Raw genomic sequence first — 19597 nt, forward strand, 5'->3', positions numbered from 1 at the left:
TACAAACAGCATTTAATTAATGATAATAATATCTTGCATTTTATATAGCGCTTTTCATCTCAATTTACTTTACAAATAGAAGTTTATTCACAACTGAAGTGCAGAAGTCACTTGGGTAGTGCCTGGCAGCTCTGAAGTCTATTGGATTTTAGATCTATTTATTGTACAAGCCATACACTGATTTCTAATTTTGCAGTGCACTAGGATCTCCAAACTTAAACAACCTAGACTTTCAAATACTTAATTTCTGTCTTTGAATTAACATATCCATGTTAAATAAGGCAATGTAATCATGCAAGTAGGACTACCTACTACATGGATGCATGCAATAATTATTCTTAATATTATTATTAGTGGAGAAGACAAGTCTTAAAAAAATGCAAGAACAAAATGCTACAATGAGGAATTCATGTCACATACCCAGAATATAAATCAGTAATTTATACATCAAAAGTAACTGTGGAACCGGAGCGCTGAACTGATGGGAGACAGTTCAGAGCAACAGAGTGATACAGAAGACTGGAGTGGCTGACTTTGGTGTTTTGCTGGAGAATGGCTTCCACACAACCTCCTTTTACCAGGAAATCTTTTTTTTGTGTGTAAAATAAATAAATAAGACATCCTTTGATCCAGTGCCGCAGATGTGTAAAGTCACTTGAAAAGCAATTTCTTTTAAAGGCAAACCCAAACTGGCTTGCTATATAATTCTGGCGGCACATATGCTACTTCGGCAGTAATTCCATTCTAATGAGATTCGGGGGAGAAGATAAAAGGTGCACAGCTCAGTCGGAATCTCGTAATGTTTGTGGAACAAAAGGCAGGAGATATGCTTTAAAATAGACGAAGCAAATGAAAAACCCCGCCGACTTCTAGGGGAAGAAAGATGGGAAGGGATCTGACAAACTCTGAGCTACATATGTGACAATACAGAGGGGAAAGAGAAGGACAGACATTTCCTAAAGGATAAGGGTCTCGGAAATCTCTGTCAGCTTGGGGAGGACTGTTGGAGGACAACACCACTTTTCATGTGAGCAACTGTCTTCAGAAGGCCAAACAGCCGATTCAAAAATATCAAGTAATTTCACATTCTTCCTTTGCGTAACATGGTAATAAAAATAAGCAGTTTTTGTTTCCGTTTTCTCAGTTTGGAATTGAAAACAATTTAACATCTTAGCTGACCACTGCAGGGATCACACCAAAACCACAGGGGAACAGACAACACAAACAAAACATCCTGGACTCCCAGGTGACTCCACCAGTAAAGATGATGGCCCAGCCATCACTAGTGGGACCAAGATCCCCCAAGTAGAAGACCCTGACTGGTAGGGTAGGACTTTCCAATTCTTAGCTCTCGAACCCAACAGTGACTCTTGAAATGAACTGGGTGCTGCAGGCTTGCTGACTCTTCCCCTGCCTGCATTTTCTTTCCTGTCAGGCACTGTGGAGCTCGCAATGTCTCAAATGAGAAAGGGCTCTGCATGATGGTATGTTATAAGATGTTTCCATGTGTCTGCTGGGGAGGCACATTTTGCCAGACAAATGACTTGTTCTAGATGCAAGTCCACAGTGCCAACAGCAAAAGCAAAGGAATTAAATAGAGAACCGATGAAGCTCCAGCTGATAATATTCATGTGTACCTGGTAAGGTGCAAAGAATGACACAGCAGAACATTAAAGCCGGCTTCAAACAACCTCTTAAGAGCCACACATTGAGTAATTAGGTCACCTCTCCTAAAGTATGCCCACATTTGAACATCTGGACTTTATAACTCCCTGTCCTCCTGGGTAAAGCCCTCCTCTGGTTGAACTGAAAACCTTAAAGATGAATTTACCTGAGAATAACTTTAGGTAGTTTAGATTTCAGCATATAAGAGCTGATAATGTAAATAGGAGTTCTTACCTTTTGAAATACCTGGTAATTGGACTTTGACCAAATGTCCAGCTGAAACAGAATGCATACTGTAGTTAATACTTAGTATTCTTACACATTTCACAAAATACACTGTTCAAGTAAGGCAAATAAATGGTCATTATTGATGGCTATTTAACTTGTGTGATCCACACAAAGTAAAGACAATTACATTTTGTCCCTCAATTGAAAAATGGTGTGCTTGTATCAATGTGCTTAACATTATGAAGACATTTTAACCTTCCATTTTAATTCAGGACTAAATTGCTATGTATCTGATGGCTTGTTTGCTTTCATGTGCAGTCTGTTAAACATGTTGTTCACTGCAGCCAGTCTAGCCTCAATACTCTGCTGTAGCAAGATGGCCGGTTTCCAGATGTGGGGGTGGCCGGCCAGTAAAGTTACAAAAAAACTCTGCCCTGGAGTCTGAGGATCACTGCCAGAGAAGACCCCTGTCAGAGAGAAACCAGGCACAGCTGGACTATGAGAGGATTTGGCAGGAGTGTGGGAAAGCAGCCTGAGGCAATGGAGGTCTTCAGTACAAGGACATACTATACAGTTGTCTCTTTCTAGAACATGTTTATTTCAATTAATATTTCATATAAAAGCCGTGAAAGGGATTAAAGTTCCAACACATATGAAACCAAGTACTTAAGTGACTTAAATCACTTAACATTTAGCAACTTTCTATTAAGTACGTTTTTTTGTAATAGTTTTTAAATATCCAGCATTTTAAAATCCCAACAGATTTCTCCATTTTATATCTACATAGGTCCACTGTTAAGAGTCATATAAAGTACAGTTTAATAAAGCACAAATGGTGTAAGGTTTAGTTAGACTGTGAAGACACTGTTTGAAGACCTAAAATGTAAAAGGGGGTAGACTTCTGACTTTAAACTGAGAGTAATAATAATAATAACAATAATAATAATTCCTTACACTTATATAATGCTTTTCTGGACACTCCACTCAAAGCACTTTACAGGTAATGGGGACTCCCCTGTCCCACCACCAATGTGTAGCCCCTACCTGGATAATGCGATGGCAGCCATAGTGTGCCAGGACCCTCACCACACATCAGCTATTAGTGTTTTAATGACCACAGGGAGTCGGGACCTCGGTTTTACGTCTCATCCGAAGGACGGCGCCTTTTTACAGTATAATGTCCAATTCACTATACTGGGGCATTAGGACCCACATGGGCCGCAGGGTAATAGTTTCAAACAGGTATTGGTGCATGTTGATTTTCACATCTACAACACTCTTCTCGTCTCAGATTTGGTGTCACAAGATCAATCAATATGCTTTAAAGCCATTATCTAAAAACCTGCAAATAAAAGCTACTGTCAAGTAACAGAAATATGTTCAAAGATATGTCTACGCACAAAACAGGTGTTGTCTGTGCAGCAGGACTAGGAAATTAAAAAGTACACTAAGGCTTATTATTTTACAAAGCAGCACTCAAGTAGTCCCAGGTAAGGGTGGTCTGCTGAAGTAAAGAAAAAAGCTCTCAAATTGGCACTAATAATCATGTCAGTCAATTAATCAATCAATCCAATCTAGGGGAGACCAGAAGTACAGTGAACAGGGGAGAGGGGGGTAATTTATATTTCTAGAAAACAAAGTCCCTATACAATAAATAATGCACCTGCTTGCTTCTGTTGTATTGCTCTTTAACTTTTCACTTTCAATCACGTAACAAATCTGTAACACCACAGAAAAAAAAAACTGCTGAAAGCACAGTATCGGGGAACGTCCTTCTCCTTCAGATTAAACTGGCGAGTCCTTCTCTTCCTTTTCCGCCATTTTTTTATTTTAGAATGTCGAAGCTTTTCTCCCCATTCCTCCTCAGTGCTTTCGCATAACGGGAGTGGTAATAAGGCAGTTTTGTGAAGGTCGTCCGAACAATTTCAAAGGCGATAACAAATCAAAATGTTCCCTGAATCTAATATCAAACAGGGCTGGTGTCAGCATTTATTAGAGAAATCAGATTCGATCCCCCGCTGCCCCCACCTCTCCGACACGCAGTCGGGCTTTGAAGTTGGAAGAATGCGGGCTCGCAAATTACCCAAGAGACGCTTCTGATAGTCTTTGAAGCCTTCCTTTGATAGTGCTTTTTTTCTCCCCTCTCTCTCTTACGCTAGCAGGCTAAAGAAGCCATGTCTGCTCTCTTGGCACATGGTAATTAGTGGAGAAATCGCATAAACATGACCCAAGAGCCCAGCCAAGGGAGAATGCAGTTGGACCCCTGAGTTGTCTCTGTAGTTGTGGTTAATTCATGGAAGATGAGATATGGGGGGATTGGGGGTGGGGTGGGGGGGAATCCAAACTACCATGTGGGGGCTCAGTACCTCTGAGGTACCGCTCCATTCAGCAATCAGCTGCATGCACAAGACTCCTCTCAGTCTCAGTAGTCATCTGCCTCCTCTGATATAATCACGTGAGGGGGCACAAATTTCATTTTTAATCCTTCTCTCTCTACATATTAACCTCTCCATTTATCTCAGGCTCTCTTCTCTTTATCAGTATCTATTTTTCGAACCTACTCTGTAGCGGTCTTTCTCTGCGGCCGCCTCTTTGTTTTCTGTCTGCCTCTCTGCCTCCTGGTGGAGGCTGACTGGCAATTTGTTTTTTCCCCGCCCAGACCTCTGACTAAGTATCTTGGGAGATTCCAAGAATACAAAGTATTTTTTTTAAAGTGCTGACAAATAGTGTGGGGAAGATATTCTTAATGTACAGTGGTCCTTTGAATTGTTGGTGTATTCAAGGCAATCAGCCCAGCTCAGCCTGAAAGAAAGGTTGATTTAAATACCCCCCTGTTTCTGTAAAATACATAAAACATTTAAGTTGCCCAAAATGTTTAGCACCTACCTACTTTTAGCACCTACCTATATTGTTTTTATTAAAATACTGTTATGTTTTTTTCTGTCCTACTGTATGCATTGTGAAAACAGTTTTGGGCCAAGAGAGAACCACTGGTTTTCTGAGTGGCCCAGATTACAGGAATATTGTCAAGGTCTTGCGTGGTGAGTTGAATTCTCCCACCATCACTAATCACATGCACAAGCTCATATATTTGTCATAAAATTCTGCACTGCTCAAACATATTATTTGTATTTTGTGTTTCTGTTGATTTTAATCAGAAGTTCTTCTGAACAGCAAGATGTCTGTAAATGAAAAAATGGAAATCTACAGAGTTGTGTAAAAAATAAACACCTGCTTTAGGGAGTCTGCTTTCTACTACATTTCTGTTTTTTTTTCAAAAATAAATTAAAAGGTCATGAAATCTAGATTCAACATTATCATCAATTAACACCTTCAGTTAAGTTTTAATGGCAAATGTTTAGTTGTAGCGCTAACATGCATACAGTAGTTGTAGTTCTATTAGCCCAATTAAAAAAAGCACTTTTGAAACTGGACATCCGATACCTTATACAGGTAGGAAGTTTGGATATTCCACATATAATTAATTGTGATTAGGGTTCTCTAGTGTTTCCATGCATTAATCTTTGTTCAAATAACTCTAACAAGAAATTGATTGAATGAGAAAAGTCATGAAAAACATGCCTGCCCTTATTTTGATCTTCACAAAGATGCAAATGTGTATATACATGCACACAAAGCATTTATAAAGTTAGATGGCCTATTCAGACAATTGATTCAGGTTCCTTGAAAACATACTTGAATGTTTTGATTGAGAGACAACACAATACAGCAGGAAGCAGGAAGCTGTCCAGTGTCCACTATATACAGTTAAAGTACCTGTGAGCCAAAGTTATAGCTAAACTTGTACAAATACCTAATTTCATTGCTCTTCTGTTACCATGATGGGACTGATTGAAAAGGCCAAGTAACTTTATAAATACCCTAAATTTGGCTTTGAGTAGATATTTCCTCTCCAGCACTGCTGTGCTGTCCCCACACTGTGAAACTCTACCTTGCCATCTTCAGAGTACACATTCTCGTTGAATGCCCTCACAATCGTCCGATCGATAAACAGGCTCCGCATTACGACTATGGCTTTTAGCACTTTCCCCAAAGTCACCTGTGAGACATCAAATCAAGGGAAAAAGAAAGAATTAGGCACAGACACCTTTCATGCCACACTAACCTGTGTAAACGTGACAAGCCACTGTTACAAATGTCAGATGCCTAACAGTTATTTCAACAGTGCTAGTGCTATACGGATCCCTTTGTGTAAACATCTATATATAGATATTTTGCAGCTTGAACCCTCAGATTGGCTGGGAATCTGCACTGCTGTTGTATATATTTATATATGCTTCTTACTATTTCTCAAATAGCCGGTCTTAGCAACGCTGGAGAAGAGATTCAGCAATGCCAGCAGTTTCCTTTAAAAATTTTGTGGATGTTTAAATTTTTAATATCTCCTTTAGCTGATGATTACATAGAATAAGATGAGAGTGAGAGTTTACAGTTGGTGCCTTTTGGGGCTATATAAACATAATCTATCGTCCTAGGATGAACACTTATTTTTGATAAGAAATTCAGAGACATTCAGTTATGATTTAGCTACTATACATTACCATTTATTTTGCATTTTCATTTTTCAGTTATAGTCACCTAGGATCAGTTCAATATGATTGTGTGAAGCCCCAATTGAGGAAAATGCATCAAGTAAAAAGTCAATGACAGACTGACATGTTTACACAGGCTTCAAAACCAAGATTTTACAAAACAAGTGCAATGATGGAAAGTGAAAACTGTGCTACTGTTCTACTTTTGACGCACAAACATGAAGCTAAATGTTAACCCCCTAATAGCATGTGGACAAAAAGGGACGACATTCACTCAGAGACTGCTCAATTAAAGTTGAATTATAGTTTTAGATGACTTCACATCATAAAATTTAGAATAAAAAAATAATTCAAATTACAAGAAAAAAAAACAAACAATTGCAATTTCACCAGTGACTAAACCAGTACTGGAAGAGTACAATACACAGAAACTGTCTTCAAGGATGTAATGTGAATGAGATTAGCAAAATCACATCAAGATCCTGCTTTATTCGTAAAATAAAAATGACTCCCCCACATCAATGCTCTTTAGGGACAAAAAAACTATTTATCTTCTTGCACCTTCCTCAGAATTAGCTGTGTTGTCAATAAAGGAATGTTAACTGCAAGCTGACAGCTTCATGTTATTTTGTACTTAATTCTCTTAACAATTTAACACTAACAGGTGTCGTGGACTCCATCTACCACAAAGTATTTTCTAAAGCAGGCCGTGCTGCCATTCATGTATAATGGGGCCAACTCTGTATGAGGCAGAAATAAAATCACAGGGAAAAACGTAATTTAGAGGCTTCCCACTGAGTCTTGAATCAAAATGAGCAAACATCATTCCTGTCCAGACAAATGTTCCTCTGGGAGTGAGGGTCTATGGGGGCAGCATTAAAAACAAATGGCAAACTTAACGTACATCTTCAATTAATGAACATGAAACGGACACACAAATAATACAATGTAACCCAATCAGCAATAAAAAACGATAAAGGTTTTCATCAAAATCCCCCATTTGCAGGGATGGATTTGCAAGGATTGAATAGCAATTCTGCAGCTCCGTCTCACTTGTGTAGCAAAAGAACTGATGCAACAGCTTCTAAATGAACTAACAGAAGTCACGTACATATTAATATTACAACCATCATTTTGATCATTATATTTAACAGTTGCATCACAGGCATATGAATTATTGCACATTGCTTGCTGCTTTATCAAAACAATCAAGCTTGAGTGATAATCCACAGAAAACACTAGGGCTTTATATTCTTTAAAAAAATCAAACGTTTTTTATGTAAGTGTGACTCCTATCATTTTAAGAAGAGCTTCATAACCCTGTCTTTATCGTCATTCAAACTTCTCATGTTCCACAATTTATCTTCTTTTATTAAGTGCTTCTCCTTTTTCAGCATTGTGCTTCTTTACTGTATGCCCCTAAATTCAACTGTTGAACTAGTTTTTCAGCACAACGAGGCTGCAGGCTCAGAATGGCTGCCATCAGGTGGGTGCAGCACTTCAGAGGAGGATGGAGTTTGTCCTCTCCCATATGTGAAGCCCTTCAGGATTCTTGGTGATGAAAAGTGTTACACAAATGCAATCAATTATTATTGTTAGAAGTGTTGCTATTTTTATATTGAAAAGTAATGCTTGCTAATTTGGCAATTTTAATATCTTAAAATTTGTTCTGATCTGATGGACTATAGATACAGGAATACTGGTGTGATGTAGCTCTCGGTGTCTCAGGTGTTTTTGAGCAAGTGCATTAAAAAGGCAAGGATGGGCAAGATAGCTTTTTCATCTTGTATCTATTCATGCATGAAGTGCTTTGGAGACACTGCTTATGTAATTCAGTTTTTTTATTAAATAAGTGTATTCTGTTGAGGTTCCGTTTTGCTGTTTGGGAGACTACGAAAGCTACAAAGTGAATCTGAGTTAAATCCAAACAGACTAAAAGAAATAAAACAGGCATCCCTCTACTTTAGTAAGAATCTTCTGTTTCAAAGATCAAACAATGTTTCTGTGAAACCTGTGGGATCCATAGCCTGAGATATGAAGCCTGATTTGAATTTCTGACAACACAAACAAAGACGAACAACAAAAATGACAACAATAAAAAAGCATTAAAGACTGAAATAATAACAGATGAAAATGAAACTTATAATTCAGCCAAAGAATTGTGTCTAAATGTTATCTATGTTACTACAATACATAACAAACAGATACTTTATTGATCCCGTGATTGAAATTGCAGTGCAACAGCAGCTTTACACAGACAACACAGACACAGTGTAACGAATGATACAATAATAATAATACAATACAATCAGTACAGTGAGAAGTGCACTAAGAAGAGTTACTCACAGTCCAGAACACACAAGGAACAAACCAGAACAGAAAAGTACACAAAAAAGTCGTATTGCACAATATGACTATAAATAAATATAAATGTATTGCACAGGTCCCTGGCATATATTGCACAAAAACAGTTTTAAAAGGGAAAAGAAAAAGAACAGATGTATCAGTTTACTGTTCAGTCCAGAAACAGGTCACTGTCAATGTTGCCTCTGCCCAGATGCAAGGTGGATGCATTGTCGTAAAACTGAGACGTAAAAAATTGAGACGTAAAACCGAGGTCCTGACTCTCTGTGGTCATTAAAAATTCCAGGGCGTTTCTCGAAAAAAGTAGGGGTGTAACCCGGGCGTCTTGGCCAAATTTCCCATTGGCCCTTACCAATCATGGCCTCCTAATAATCCCCATCTATGAATTGGCTTCATTACTCTGCTCTCCTCTCCACTGATAGCTGATGTGTGGTGAGCGTTCTGGCGCACTATGGCTGCCGTCGCATCATCTAGGTGGATGCTGCACATGGTGGTGGATTGTGGTGGAGGGGAGTCCCCATTACCTGTAAAGCGTTTTGAGTGGAGTGTCCAGAAAAGCGCTATATAAGCGTAAGCAATGATTATAATAATAATAATAATTATTATTATTATTGTACAGTCTTATGGCAGAAGGCAAAATGACCTCCTGTAGCGCTCCCTGTCGCACCGTGGATGAATCAGTCTATTGCTGAACGTGCTCTTCATTTCTACAAGCATGTCATAGAGGGGATGGGAGACGTTGTCCATGATGGCCTCTAGGTTGGACACCATTCTCCTCTCAGCCACTACCTCCAAGGGGTCCAGGTCAGACCCAATGACAGAGCTTGCTCTCCTCACAGGTTTCTGTATTTTGAGATTTTTAAGATAACTCAGGGCGGAGTGGTGGCTCTGTGGCTAAGGATCTGCGCCTATGGCTGGTTGCCGGTTCAAATCCTGCAGCCGGCAGAGGAATCCTACTCCGTTGGGCCCCTGAGCAAGGCCCTTAACCCCAACTGCTCCAGGGGTGCTGTACAATGGCTGACCCTGCGCTCGGACCCCAAGCTTCTCTCTCCCCGTCTGTGTGTCTGTGTCTCATGGAGAGAAAGCTGGGGTATGCGAAAAAGACGAATTCCTAATGCAAGAAATTGTATAGGACTAACAAAGTGATGTGATGTTAAGTTATGTTCAGTATTGTGGAGCAGTGGTTAGGGTTCTGGATTAAATGCAGCTAAGATAATGGTTCTGTTCTTCCAAAGAGAGTTATTTTAGACATACTGTTACTTCCTCCCATATGAGCCTAAATAATTGGCTCAAATTGTTTCAAAAAATATAATTAAGGGTAATCATATTATTATTATTATTATTATTATTATTATTATTATTATTATTGGACAGTAAACATGATATAATTGTACCCTTAAGCTAGGTACTTTACCTGAATTATATTTATATATAAAAGGTGCAAATGTTAGTTGCTTAGAAGAGTCTGTCAAATAACTTAGCAAATATAGAAGAAAACTGGTCTTAGTCAAAATATGTACAATACTGATACATCTTTTTTAAGGGGAGCTATCTTAGACATACTGTTACTTTCTCCCATATGGGCCTAAAAGATTGGCGAAAATTGTTGTTAAATAATATCATTACAGGGTATTTGAAAATAATCCTTAACAACTCAATTTGCATACAAATGAAGACAGAAAATCCAAGGCAAAAGATTAAATTAATGAGACAGCCCCCCTCCCCACAATGTGCATACATAAAGTACACACACTAAAATAAAGAGATAAATCACTGCTTCACTGCTAGAACTTGTCTGCCCCTGGAAATTCTAATATTTCAAAAGAAGACTCCATCTAAACAGTAGAGGTGGTATGTTTTAAGGCTAACAGGTACATCAGTGTTGGCAGAGACACAGGTTACTGAATAATTCTTCGAAATTTATGAGTCATAAGCTGAAACAAACCCTTTAGTGTCAAAGTAAAAGTATATATTTCTCAAAAACTTTACATTAAAATAAACTTTGACAAATCAAATATTTTCCAAAAAATATTATTGTGCAGAAATAAAAAAACCCTCTCAGGTCTTACAAGATGGTCTGTGAGCTTCATGATAATCACCAATCTGTTTCAATTTCAGGTGACCACATATTATATCAAACATTGAGATTGAAAGATGTATAAAAAGGACAAGTGAAAAAATAAAAGACCTCTGAAGTTATTATTATTAAGGTAGTTCACTGATACTATTATGCAAAGCATTTTGCATTAGTACCCATTTACACAGCTGGGCATTTCACTGAAGCTGAGTGAAGTACCTTGCTCAAGGTTACAACAGCAGATCCAATTGCCTGAGTACTGCAGCTCAGTAAGTATACTAATTCTCAGTATTTGGTGGACAAACACGACTGTTTGACAAAAATATTCTTATAATAATAAAGATCAAAAGTTTGGAATATATCAAGACACCACTGTAGCATGGATTTGAAAAGACTGTGAAACATACATAACTGACATAACTCCTTTGGCATGATCTCCCTTAATTTACATTGCAGTGTGAACAATGGTGTTTAAGTAGACCTGCACTCGGTTTCAATAAAGTAATGGTTCTTAAAATTTTGCCTAATGGTTGCATTAATAATTCTGATAAGCAGTTAAGGGGTGATATTCCAATTGTTGCATTAACCTCTGAAAATTCCAGCACTTAATATAAAAGGATGTTGAAAACGTTAATCCAAATATGTTGCGACTATGTTTATGCTTTAAAAAACTCAAAGAACACATATTTACTAAACAGCAATTCGTTTCTGATTTGGAATTTTACTTTGGGATTTTTCTATGGACATCACGTACAGTATGCACATACTCTACATATGGGTCATTTCATACAAGCTTAACTGGAGGTGGTACTCAAAAGACTCAAATTGGGCTAAAATAATCCACCTGGGCTGACTGAATTCTTCAGTGCTAGACATTTTATAATGTAATTAAGATTTCCTCTAGGCAAAGAGGCAACAGTTGAGATTTGACATCAAAACTCCCTCTTCTGGCTGGGCGAGGAATGACCCAAATGTATGCAGTCAGGGGAACTTCAAAGTTCCAGCAGAAAACAATAACATCGCTTTTTAGTTTCAAATACAAAGAATGCCTTGTTTTTCAGAAAATAATATGCCAAACTACTTTAGGTGGATGTGGTTTCTCTAAAACAACCCTGGGTATCAAATGGGTTACTAACACACATGCTGTATGTCCCTTTTCTTTACTTTAAATATAGCTATTCTGAATGTAGTAAAGGCATATGTAAAAATACTTATGCTGTAATTGACCTTGATAGAAAAAAAAATAAGATAAAAAAGCCTTGTATGCCCTGATATCCAAAACTAGACTAAAAAAAAACTTCCTTACAGAGCACATCTCTTACAGTAAATTGACAGAGAAGACGACTCAGTTTTCCATGCTCAATAGAAAAATTATGCTGACTGTATAAAATATATTTATATACATAAATATCATTTGGTTTATGGTCCAGTATCTAAAAGAAATGTAAATTCGAAGTACAAAATAAAAAACAGTCAAACATCCAAATGCATTCCAAAAATATCAGGAGAAAAATATTTACATGACCACCAATTTAAAAAAAGAACCTTTTCTTTATATATTGATATGTTGAGTTTGCATTGTGATGCTGGTCTTATTCTGGTAAAACGTGTTTTAATTGTAATCACACAGTGATAGCCATATGTACTGCATATACACATTCTTAGTAGTTTTTTTTATCTTAGTAGATTTGTTTTGCTTAAATGTTGTTTTTTGTCAGGTAAAAGAACACACAATAGTTTTGGAGTATATTTCAGTGTGAATCTGCTCTCTTCTCTTTGGATTGAAGTTGAACTCTGTCAGCCAGCACCAAAGTCTTCTAAGGGCGTGCATCTTTCATTTCATGCAAAATCAATGTGGCAGCTTCCCCTTATGATGCACGACTGCTTGAGGAAGAATTAAAAATATCAGAAATTCACAACAGCTACAGGTTAAAGGAGGTCTTTTGGCCCATCATGCTCATTTGATTCTGCTTTTGTTACATACTGGTCTTACTGGGAACGCCCCTCCAAAAAGAACAATTTAGAGAAACCAATCAAATCTAACCTGCTTACTTATAGAATGTACTAATCTCTATGAATATATTTGCAAATAAAATTTTCCTTTTGTCACTGACATAAGCCTCTAAAATCAGATTCCTTTAAAATAATAGAAAACAATTTAGGTTAAATAAAATAAACACTTATAAGCGCTTTTGTGTTTGAACGTGATGTGAAAGTAAGCAAACTTAATGAGTAAAAAGCAGAGCAGAGAATTCACAGCACTGACAAAATAAAAGGATATATAGGCTATGTGTATTTTGAAAGCCCCATTTTGAAGAAACTCAGAACATAAATCAAAGAAATTTCTAAACTGGAGTTTTTTTCAACCAAAACAGACAAATACCTTTTTTAACTAATACAAAAAAGGCCAAACACGAGGCTGGAGAATATTTTATGTCTCATCAACAAATCAAAGGAGTTAGGAACCTGGAGAGAAAGATCTGAGATTGTCAAGAAAATGCAGAAACATCCATTTATATTTGATGAGTTACATACCTCCCCTTAACATTAGCTTATTAAATTCATAACTGTCATTCTGGCTCAAAGCATAACGTACATCTAGCAGAGTGCCACTCTGTACTGAGACAGGTGCTCAAAGCTTAAACCCATTAATGGAGACAGGCTTTTTAATAGAGCAAGAGCTTAACTTTGGCAGTCAGTCACAGAGTACTGGAAGTTACCTATCCTATAGTTTATAGGCTTGGCAACACATCAATAAAAGTTTAAAGGGGCGTGGAGTGGTCTGTCTGTGACAGAGGCCTGTTCTAAAATCTTAAAGCAATGCACCGTACCTGAAAATTAAGAAAGAAACTTGTGTGGTATTTTCTGAGATTGTGAAATGAAACTACATTTACATATACAGTACATTCTATTAGTATTAGTAATAGTGCTAATACTGGTTTCACTTTATTTAACCAAAGCTTAATCAAAGAATTAAAAATATACCCATTATATAATGAGTCTGTTCAAATGAGTTCAAATATACAGTATATAGTGTAGGACGTGGGCAGTTCAAATATATTGTGAATAACTGTTCTGGTAAAAAAAAAATATTAATTAGTACTATTTACCTGTAAATCAAGGAATTAACTGAAGAAAATAAGTGAAAATGAATAACATGATAATATTACATTGTAATGAACTCCTATGAAAACTATCATTATGAGATAATAGCATGGCACATTATCAAGGAAGCCCACACATACACCTACTGAACCTCAGTTATTAAGAACAAACACAAAAATTGAATTAATTGAAATGAAAGGAAATAAGGAAGAATTAGAAGGGACACCCTTTAAAGTTAGGGTGGGGTTTAAATATTTAGCTCTTCTTCTGAACACAAAGCTACAGGAGACAGAACAGTCTCAAAACTTTTAAGGTAGCTTTGCCATCGGCACACAGAGGCTGACACACTTCATTTGAGATCTAAAACAGCAGAACACTCAATGATAGCGGGCAGAAAAAAAATCAGATCCATTTCAAATCAATATATTTTTGCAAGGCAATCAAAAGGGTTTGTGATTAACAACAACAAATCAATCACTATTAACCTCTGGTAGGGCAAATCTAACTGACACGTATTGAAATGTAACATAATGAAAGTGAATTCTAACAGGATAATCCTAGCATGACCATCTAAAACACTTAACACTTGACAGTCCTCGTACACAGACAGAGGAATTGGGTTTTGAAAATTGTATATGGAACTAGGCAAAGTACAGGCCGGTCAATTTGACAGATGACTACTTTGAGGAAGGGGTGTTTCCTTCAGAAGGAAAAGTTGCATGTAAACCACCACAAAAAATCATGCAAATGACTTCCACCCCAGGAGTGTACATCTTTTACTTTTTTACCTAAGGCAGTTATTATGTAGAAAAGTCAAAATTATATTTGAAATCTTTCTCAGAACTGAACTTGAGATTAAACTTAAAATTGTGATGTAACTACGACAGCACGTAACACATGCTATTAAAACGCAATCTATTTTCGACCTCAGTAAATAGCAATTCCAGTTGCGCTACAAATGAGCACCTGCATAGTGGTCCCACGGTATTGGGACCAACTACCGTGTTGGAGAAAATAACACTCAAATATGGTTTTACAGACAAAAGCTGAGAGATCCCACCAGTTACAGAACAGGCCCTCCTGAAAGACAGCATCTCTCCTGCAGGGCACTGACATGTGCAGATCTAAAGCATGTTCCTTTCACAATTCAACCTTTTCATTTTGGTGCAGACGGATGTATGCACTGTATTACCATCTTCTTTTCTTCTCTCTTCGTGAGGGACTACATGTTTCTGCTCTGTGAAGGTGAAAACAGGGGGTGCAAAAGAAATAAACAAAAAACTAACATAAGATGCAACCCATCTGTACCTGGATCACTCCCTGTTGCAGAAATCAAAAAGAGACAGATGAAAGCCAGTGAGCAGACCCCTACGCTCCCTGTGGTTAAAAACCAAACTCTCACACAACACGCTGTACTGCCTGAACTAAGCATTCATCCTAAAAACAAATTGCTCTTACTTAGAATCTCCTGACAAATGCACTGACTGGCCACTTAATCCCTTGTCCAGATTTGTGAAGTCCTCCTCCCTTGTGTGATGATTTTCTTTAGAATAGTGTTTTTGTGGGACAACACTATCAGTAGTAGATTTAATACTGGTATAGTAGCGCCAAAGTAAATCCAAATCTAATTCTTAATCCAAGATGGTTAAATTTACCAGTACATATGAAAAGGTTGGTATATGGCCTACAGTGGGTATCAAAATTGGGTGCATCACAAATTTAGGCTTCATAGTATTCACCCATCTTGGAATTTTCCTTTCTTGTTTTACAATATGGAATATTAATGTATGTAATTGGAAATGTTTTCTACTGACAAAAAAACACTAGATAATGTCAAAGTGAAAACAAAATTACACAGATTAATTAGAAATATACAATAGAAAATGATTATACAAGTATTCATCCCCTTGGAGACAATATTTAGAAATAACAGACATAAGTCCCCATGAATAAGTTTCTAATAGCTTTGCACATTTGAACACTGCAATGTTTGCCCATTCTTGTTTGCGAAATTGCTCAAACTCTCTCAGGTTGGACAGCAATTTTCAACTCCTGCCACAGGTTCTTGATTGGGATTGACTTTTTTTCTTTTTAAATGACTACAGCATGGCTTTGGTTGTATGTTTTGGGTCATTGTCCTACTGATGAAAGATGAAGCTTCTCCTAAGTCCCATGTGTCTTGCAGACTGCAGCAAGTTTTCCTCCAGGATTTCCATGTACTTCGTAGGTCCATGTTTCCTTCTGTCTTCACAAGTCTTCCAGGTCCTGATGCAGCGAAGCATCCTCATGATGTTCTCACAGTGACGTTCACTCTTACCCTTGCAACAAACATAATGCTTACCGTTGAGGTCAAAAAGGTTCATTTTGGTCTCGTCAGACCATAGAATCTTCTTAATGTAATGTAATGTAATGTTTCTTTATTAGCCCTATACAATTTCTTGCATTAGGAATTCGTCTTTTCACATACCCCAGCTTTTTCTCCATGGAGACACAGACAGGGAGAGAAGCTTGGGGTCAGAGCGCAGGGTCTGCCATTGTACGGCGCCCCTGGAGCAGTTGGGGTGAAGGGCCTTGCTCAGGGGCCCAACAGAGTAGGATTCCTCTGCCGGCCGCAGGATTTGAACCAGCAACTTTCCAGTCACAGGCGCAGATCCTTAGCTACAGAGCCACCGCTCCGCCCCAATCTTCTTGGGGCCAACCTTCTTCCACTCGGTCTCAGAGTCTTGCACATTACTTAAGGAAAAGTGTGGTCAAGAATTGATGCAGGTTTTTTGTCACTCTCCCATGAAGCACAAATTTGTGAAGCACCCAATTTGGGGCAAATGTCATGTGCCAGCTTCTTCCATCTCAAACATTTGACTGTAATTCCTTTAGGGCTGTCACAGGCCTCTTGGTGGCCTTCGTTACTAGTGCACTTCTTGCTTGGATGCTCAGTTTTTGAGGACACCCTGTTTCTTCATTTCTGCATAATGGACTTTACTGTGCTTTGGGGGATATGTAAATGTTTCCTTCCTCTGACTGGTGCTTTTCAACAACCCTATCCCAGATTTACTTTAAAAGTCCCTTTGTCTTCATGATGTAGTTTTCTTTGGGAGCCATATGAATCAACTGTGGGGCCCCCCAGAGATAGGTATATTTATCCTGAGCTCATGTGAAACTCTCTAATTGCATGCAGGTGGACTCCATTCAACACATTATGTGACTTGTAAAGACATTTGGTTGCACATGAGCCTATTAAGGTGTGGCATACTAAAGGGGGTGAACCAATCAATATGCAATCACTTATTTTCTGTTTTATATTTATCAATTAATTTAATAAAAATATAACTCAGGAGGATGTGAAGAATCCTGCTTTTACTTTGACACTGTAGAGTGTTTGTGTCAATCAATGGCAAAATTCCCATATAAATACATTGTGATTCTACAGTGCAGCACAGTAAAATGGGAAAACATCCAGGGGAGGTGAACACTTTTGATAGCCACTGTATGTGACAAAGACAGCAGGATGAAATGTTAGTATTTAACTCTCAGGAAAATGGAAGTGACCACTTTTATACAGAAATTAATCAAAATGAGTATAGGAAAGGGTTTTATCAAGAACAACATACTTGAACTTCAAAGCCTTTAATCTAACATTGCGAGATCAAGGCAAAAGTCTAAAACTCACCTAAAACTGAGACAGTCTGAGGTATACCAAAAATCAAGACAGGTAACTGACCCCTAGCTTGGCTTCTGAGAGCTGTCCTCTATCTACAAGGTTTTCAAAGAAGCAAACATATGCACATGCTTTTCTCTTTCTACATCACATCCCATTTTCTTTATCTGGCTGTTCTCCTCCTCCAACAGCTTCAAAACAAGCGAAAGAGAAAAAGAACTGTCATAAAATTCCTTGTGACAGAAAATGCTCAACACAGAGCAATTAAAAGAAGATATTTCCTTCCAGACAACTGTAACAAAACATTTATGGTTCTAGTAGGTTTAGCAATGTTCTATATATCATAGGTTAGATTTCAATCCAGCGTTCACAGACACATCATATATGACAAAAACACAAACCATATTGTAACCCAGAGATAGGCTCAATGATGTGGGGAAACACAAACTGACCCAAACTCATGTCTATATATAAGGAAGCCGTTGAGAAAAGCAGATATTCTAGAATGATTTACTTGCTATGCTGAGGTAATAAGGAATTTTAATTTGTAAAGATGCCTAATCTTGCTTAAGTGCCAGAATCACAAGAGATGCTGTAATCAGTGGCTCACATTATCACCTGTTCTTGAAACCAAGTCAAAAGAATGTTTTTTTTTTAAATATCCATCACCCCTGCAACAACCATCTACATTTCTGTAAATTACCTGCTCCACTGTTTTTTTCATGGAAAACGAAAATGTGTTCTGAACCGAAAATTAATTATGGATTTAAAAAAACAAGAGCCACTGTCATTGTTGAAAAACAAACTAACGAGCATTGGAAACACTGTAAAACAGTGATCACCAAAACAACGTATTTAAAATTCTGACTCATTTACAATATTTTGCATAATCCATGTGTCTTGCCTTTCTTTATTATTTTAAGATTTTGTGTTTTGTAATTTTGTGGTTTTGTCCAAAGGCATCCTTTTTTATTGCATTGCCTTCTTTTAAGGTGGGTATTTTAGAATGGGATATAGGAGTTCCAATCCTCTTCTGTTATATTGTGTCTGCTCTAGAGTGGTTTCCTTCTTGCTTTCTTTGTTGCCTAGTTTACTACCTCACACTACTCAAAACCTTCTACAGAAGTCAAACACCCACTGTGGACTAATGTATTTCTAAATGGTGGGGCGAGCTCCACTTTTTTCTCTGGAGGTCCAGTCAAATACTTTGGCTTCTCCTGCTGGAAGCTGATCTTCATCTACGCTGTAAAAGTGGTAATAGTGCACATGCCTCAGCCTGTCCCCCTCATTACATCAACATCATTACCTGATGGGTATTGTCACAACAAGCTGGGCATCCCTTACAAGTCAGGTGTATTCCTGAACAAAGACTTCACTTCCATCATAAGCACTGCTCATACAATTGGAGCCCTTTCACGAGGGCAACAGATCAGCATTTTTACGTCACAGATCTGTATCTCTTCTTGTACTGTTTTGACTTCAAAACTGAGCAGTACGAGATGAGCAATGTAGAAGGGTGAGTATGGCCACGTGGCAGTAAGATTGTAGGACAAGACACAAGAAAATCCCCAAAACAGCTCTTCTGAAGTCTTGTCTATAGGCAAAATAAACGAACAAGCAGTTATGGGAAATTCAATTAATAGCAAGAACATAAAAGTAATCATGTATCCACAACCCCCTGACAACTGAAATGTTTTGAAGCTAAGAAAACTTTTATAGGATTATTAAAAAAAAAAAATAAAAACTGAATATACTTTATGTGATGACTCTATTGCTCCAAGACAGATGGCATGTTTTTTACAGAAACTGTGGGCTGCACTGAAAGAACTGAAGGTAGGCGCTTTGGATCTGCATTGAGGAAACAGAAATGTTTCTTAGCAACCAGCACCTTAAATCTTTCTTACCCATCATTTCAATTAAAGGAGCCGATTTGCCCAGAAGCATACGAGA

At 37.7% G+C, this 19597-nt stretch overlaps 1 protein-coding gene across 1 annotated transcript in view; it reads right to left on the reverse strand.

Annotated features, from left to right (window-relative positions):
* Positions 1 to 19597, reverse strand: part of med27 (mediator complex subunit 27) — a 94476-nt gene that overhangs the window by 6581 nt on the left and 68298 nt on the right. Inside the window, exons 5-6 of the mRNA XM_006640655.3 lie at positions 5846 to 5953; positions 1900 to 1941 (exon numbers count right to left, since the gene is read on the reverse strand). Coding sequence (XP_006640718.1) covers positions 1900 to 1941; positions 5846 to 5953 — 150 coding nt within the window. The remainder of the gene's footprint in view (positions 1 to 1899; positions 1942 to 5845; positions 5954 to 19597) is intronic.

This window comes from Lepisosteus oculatus, chromosome 24 (genome assembly GCF_040954835.1).
Source record: "Lepisosteus oculatus isolate fLepOcu1 chromosome 24, fLepOcu1.hap2, whole genome shotgun sequence".
NCBI classification, from domain to species: domain Eukaryota; kingdom Metazoa; phylum Chordata; class Actinopteri; order Semionotiformes; family Lepisosteidae; genus Lepisosteus; species Lepisosteus oculatus.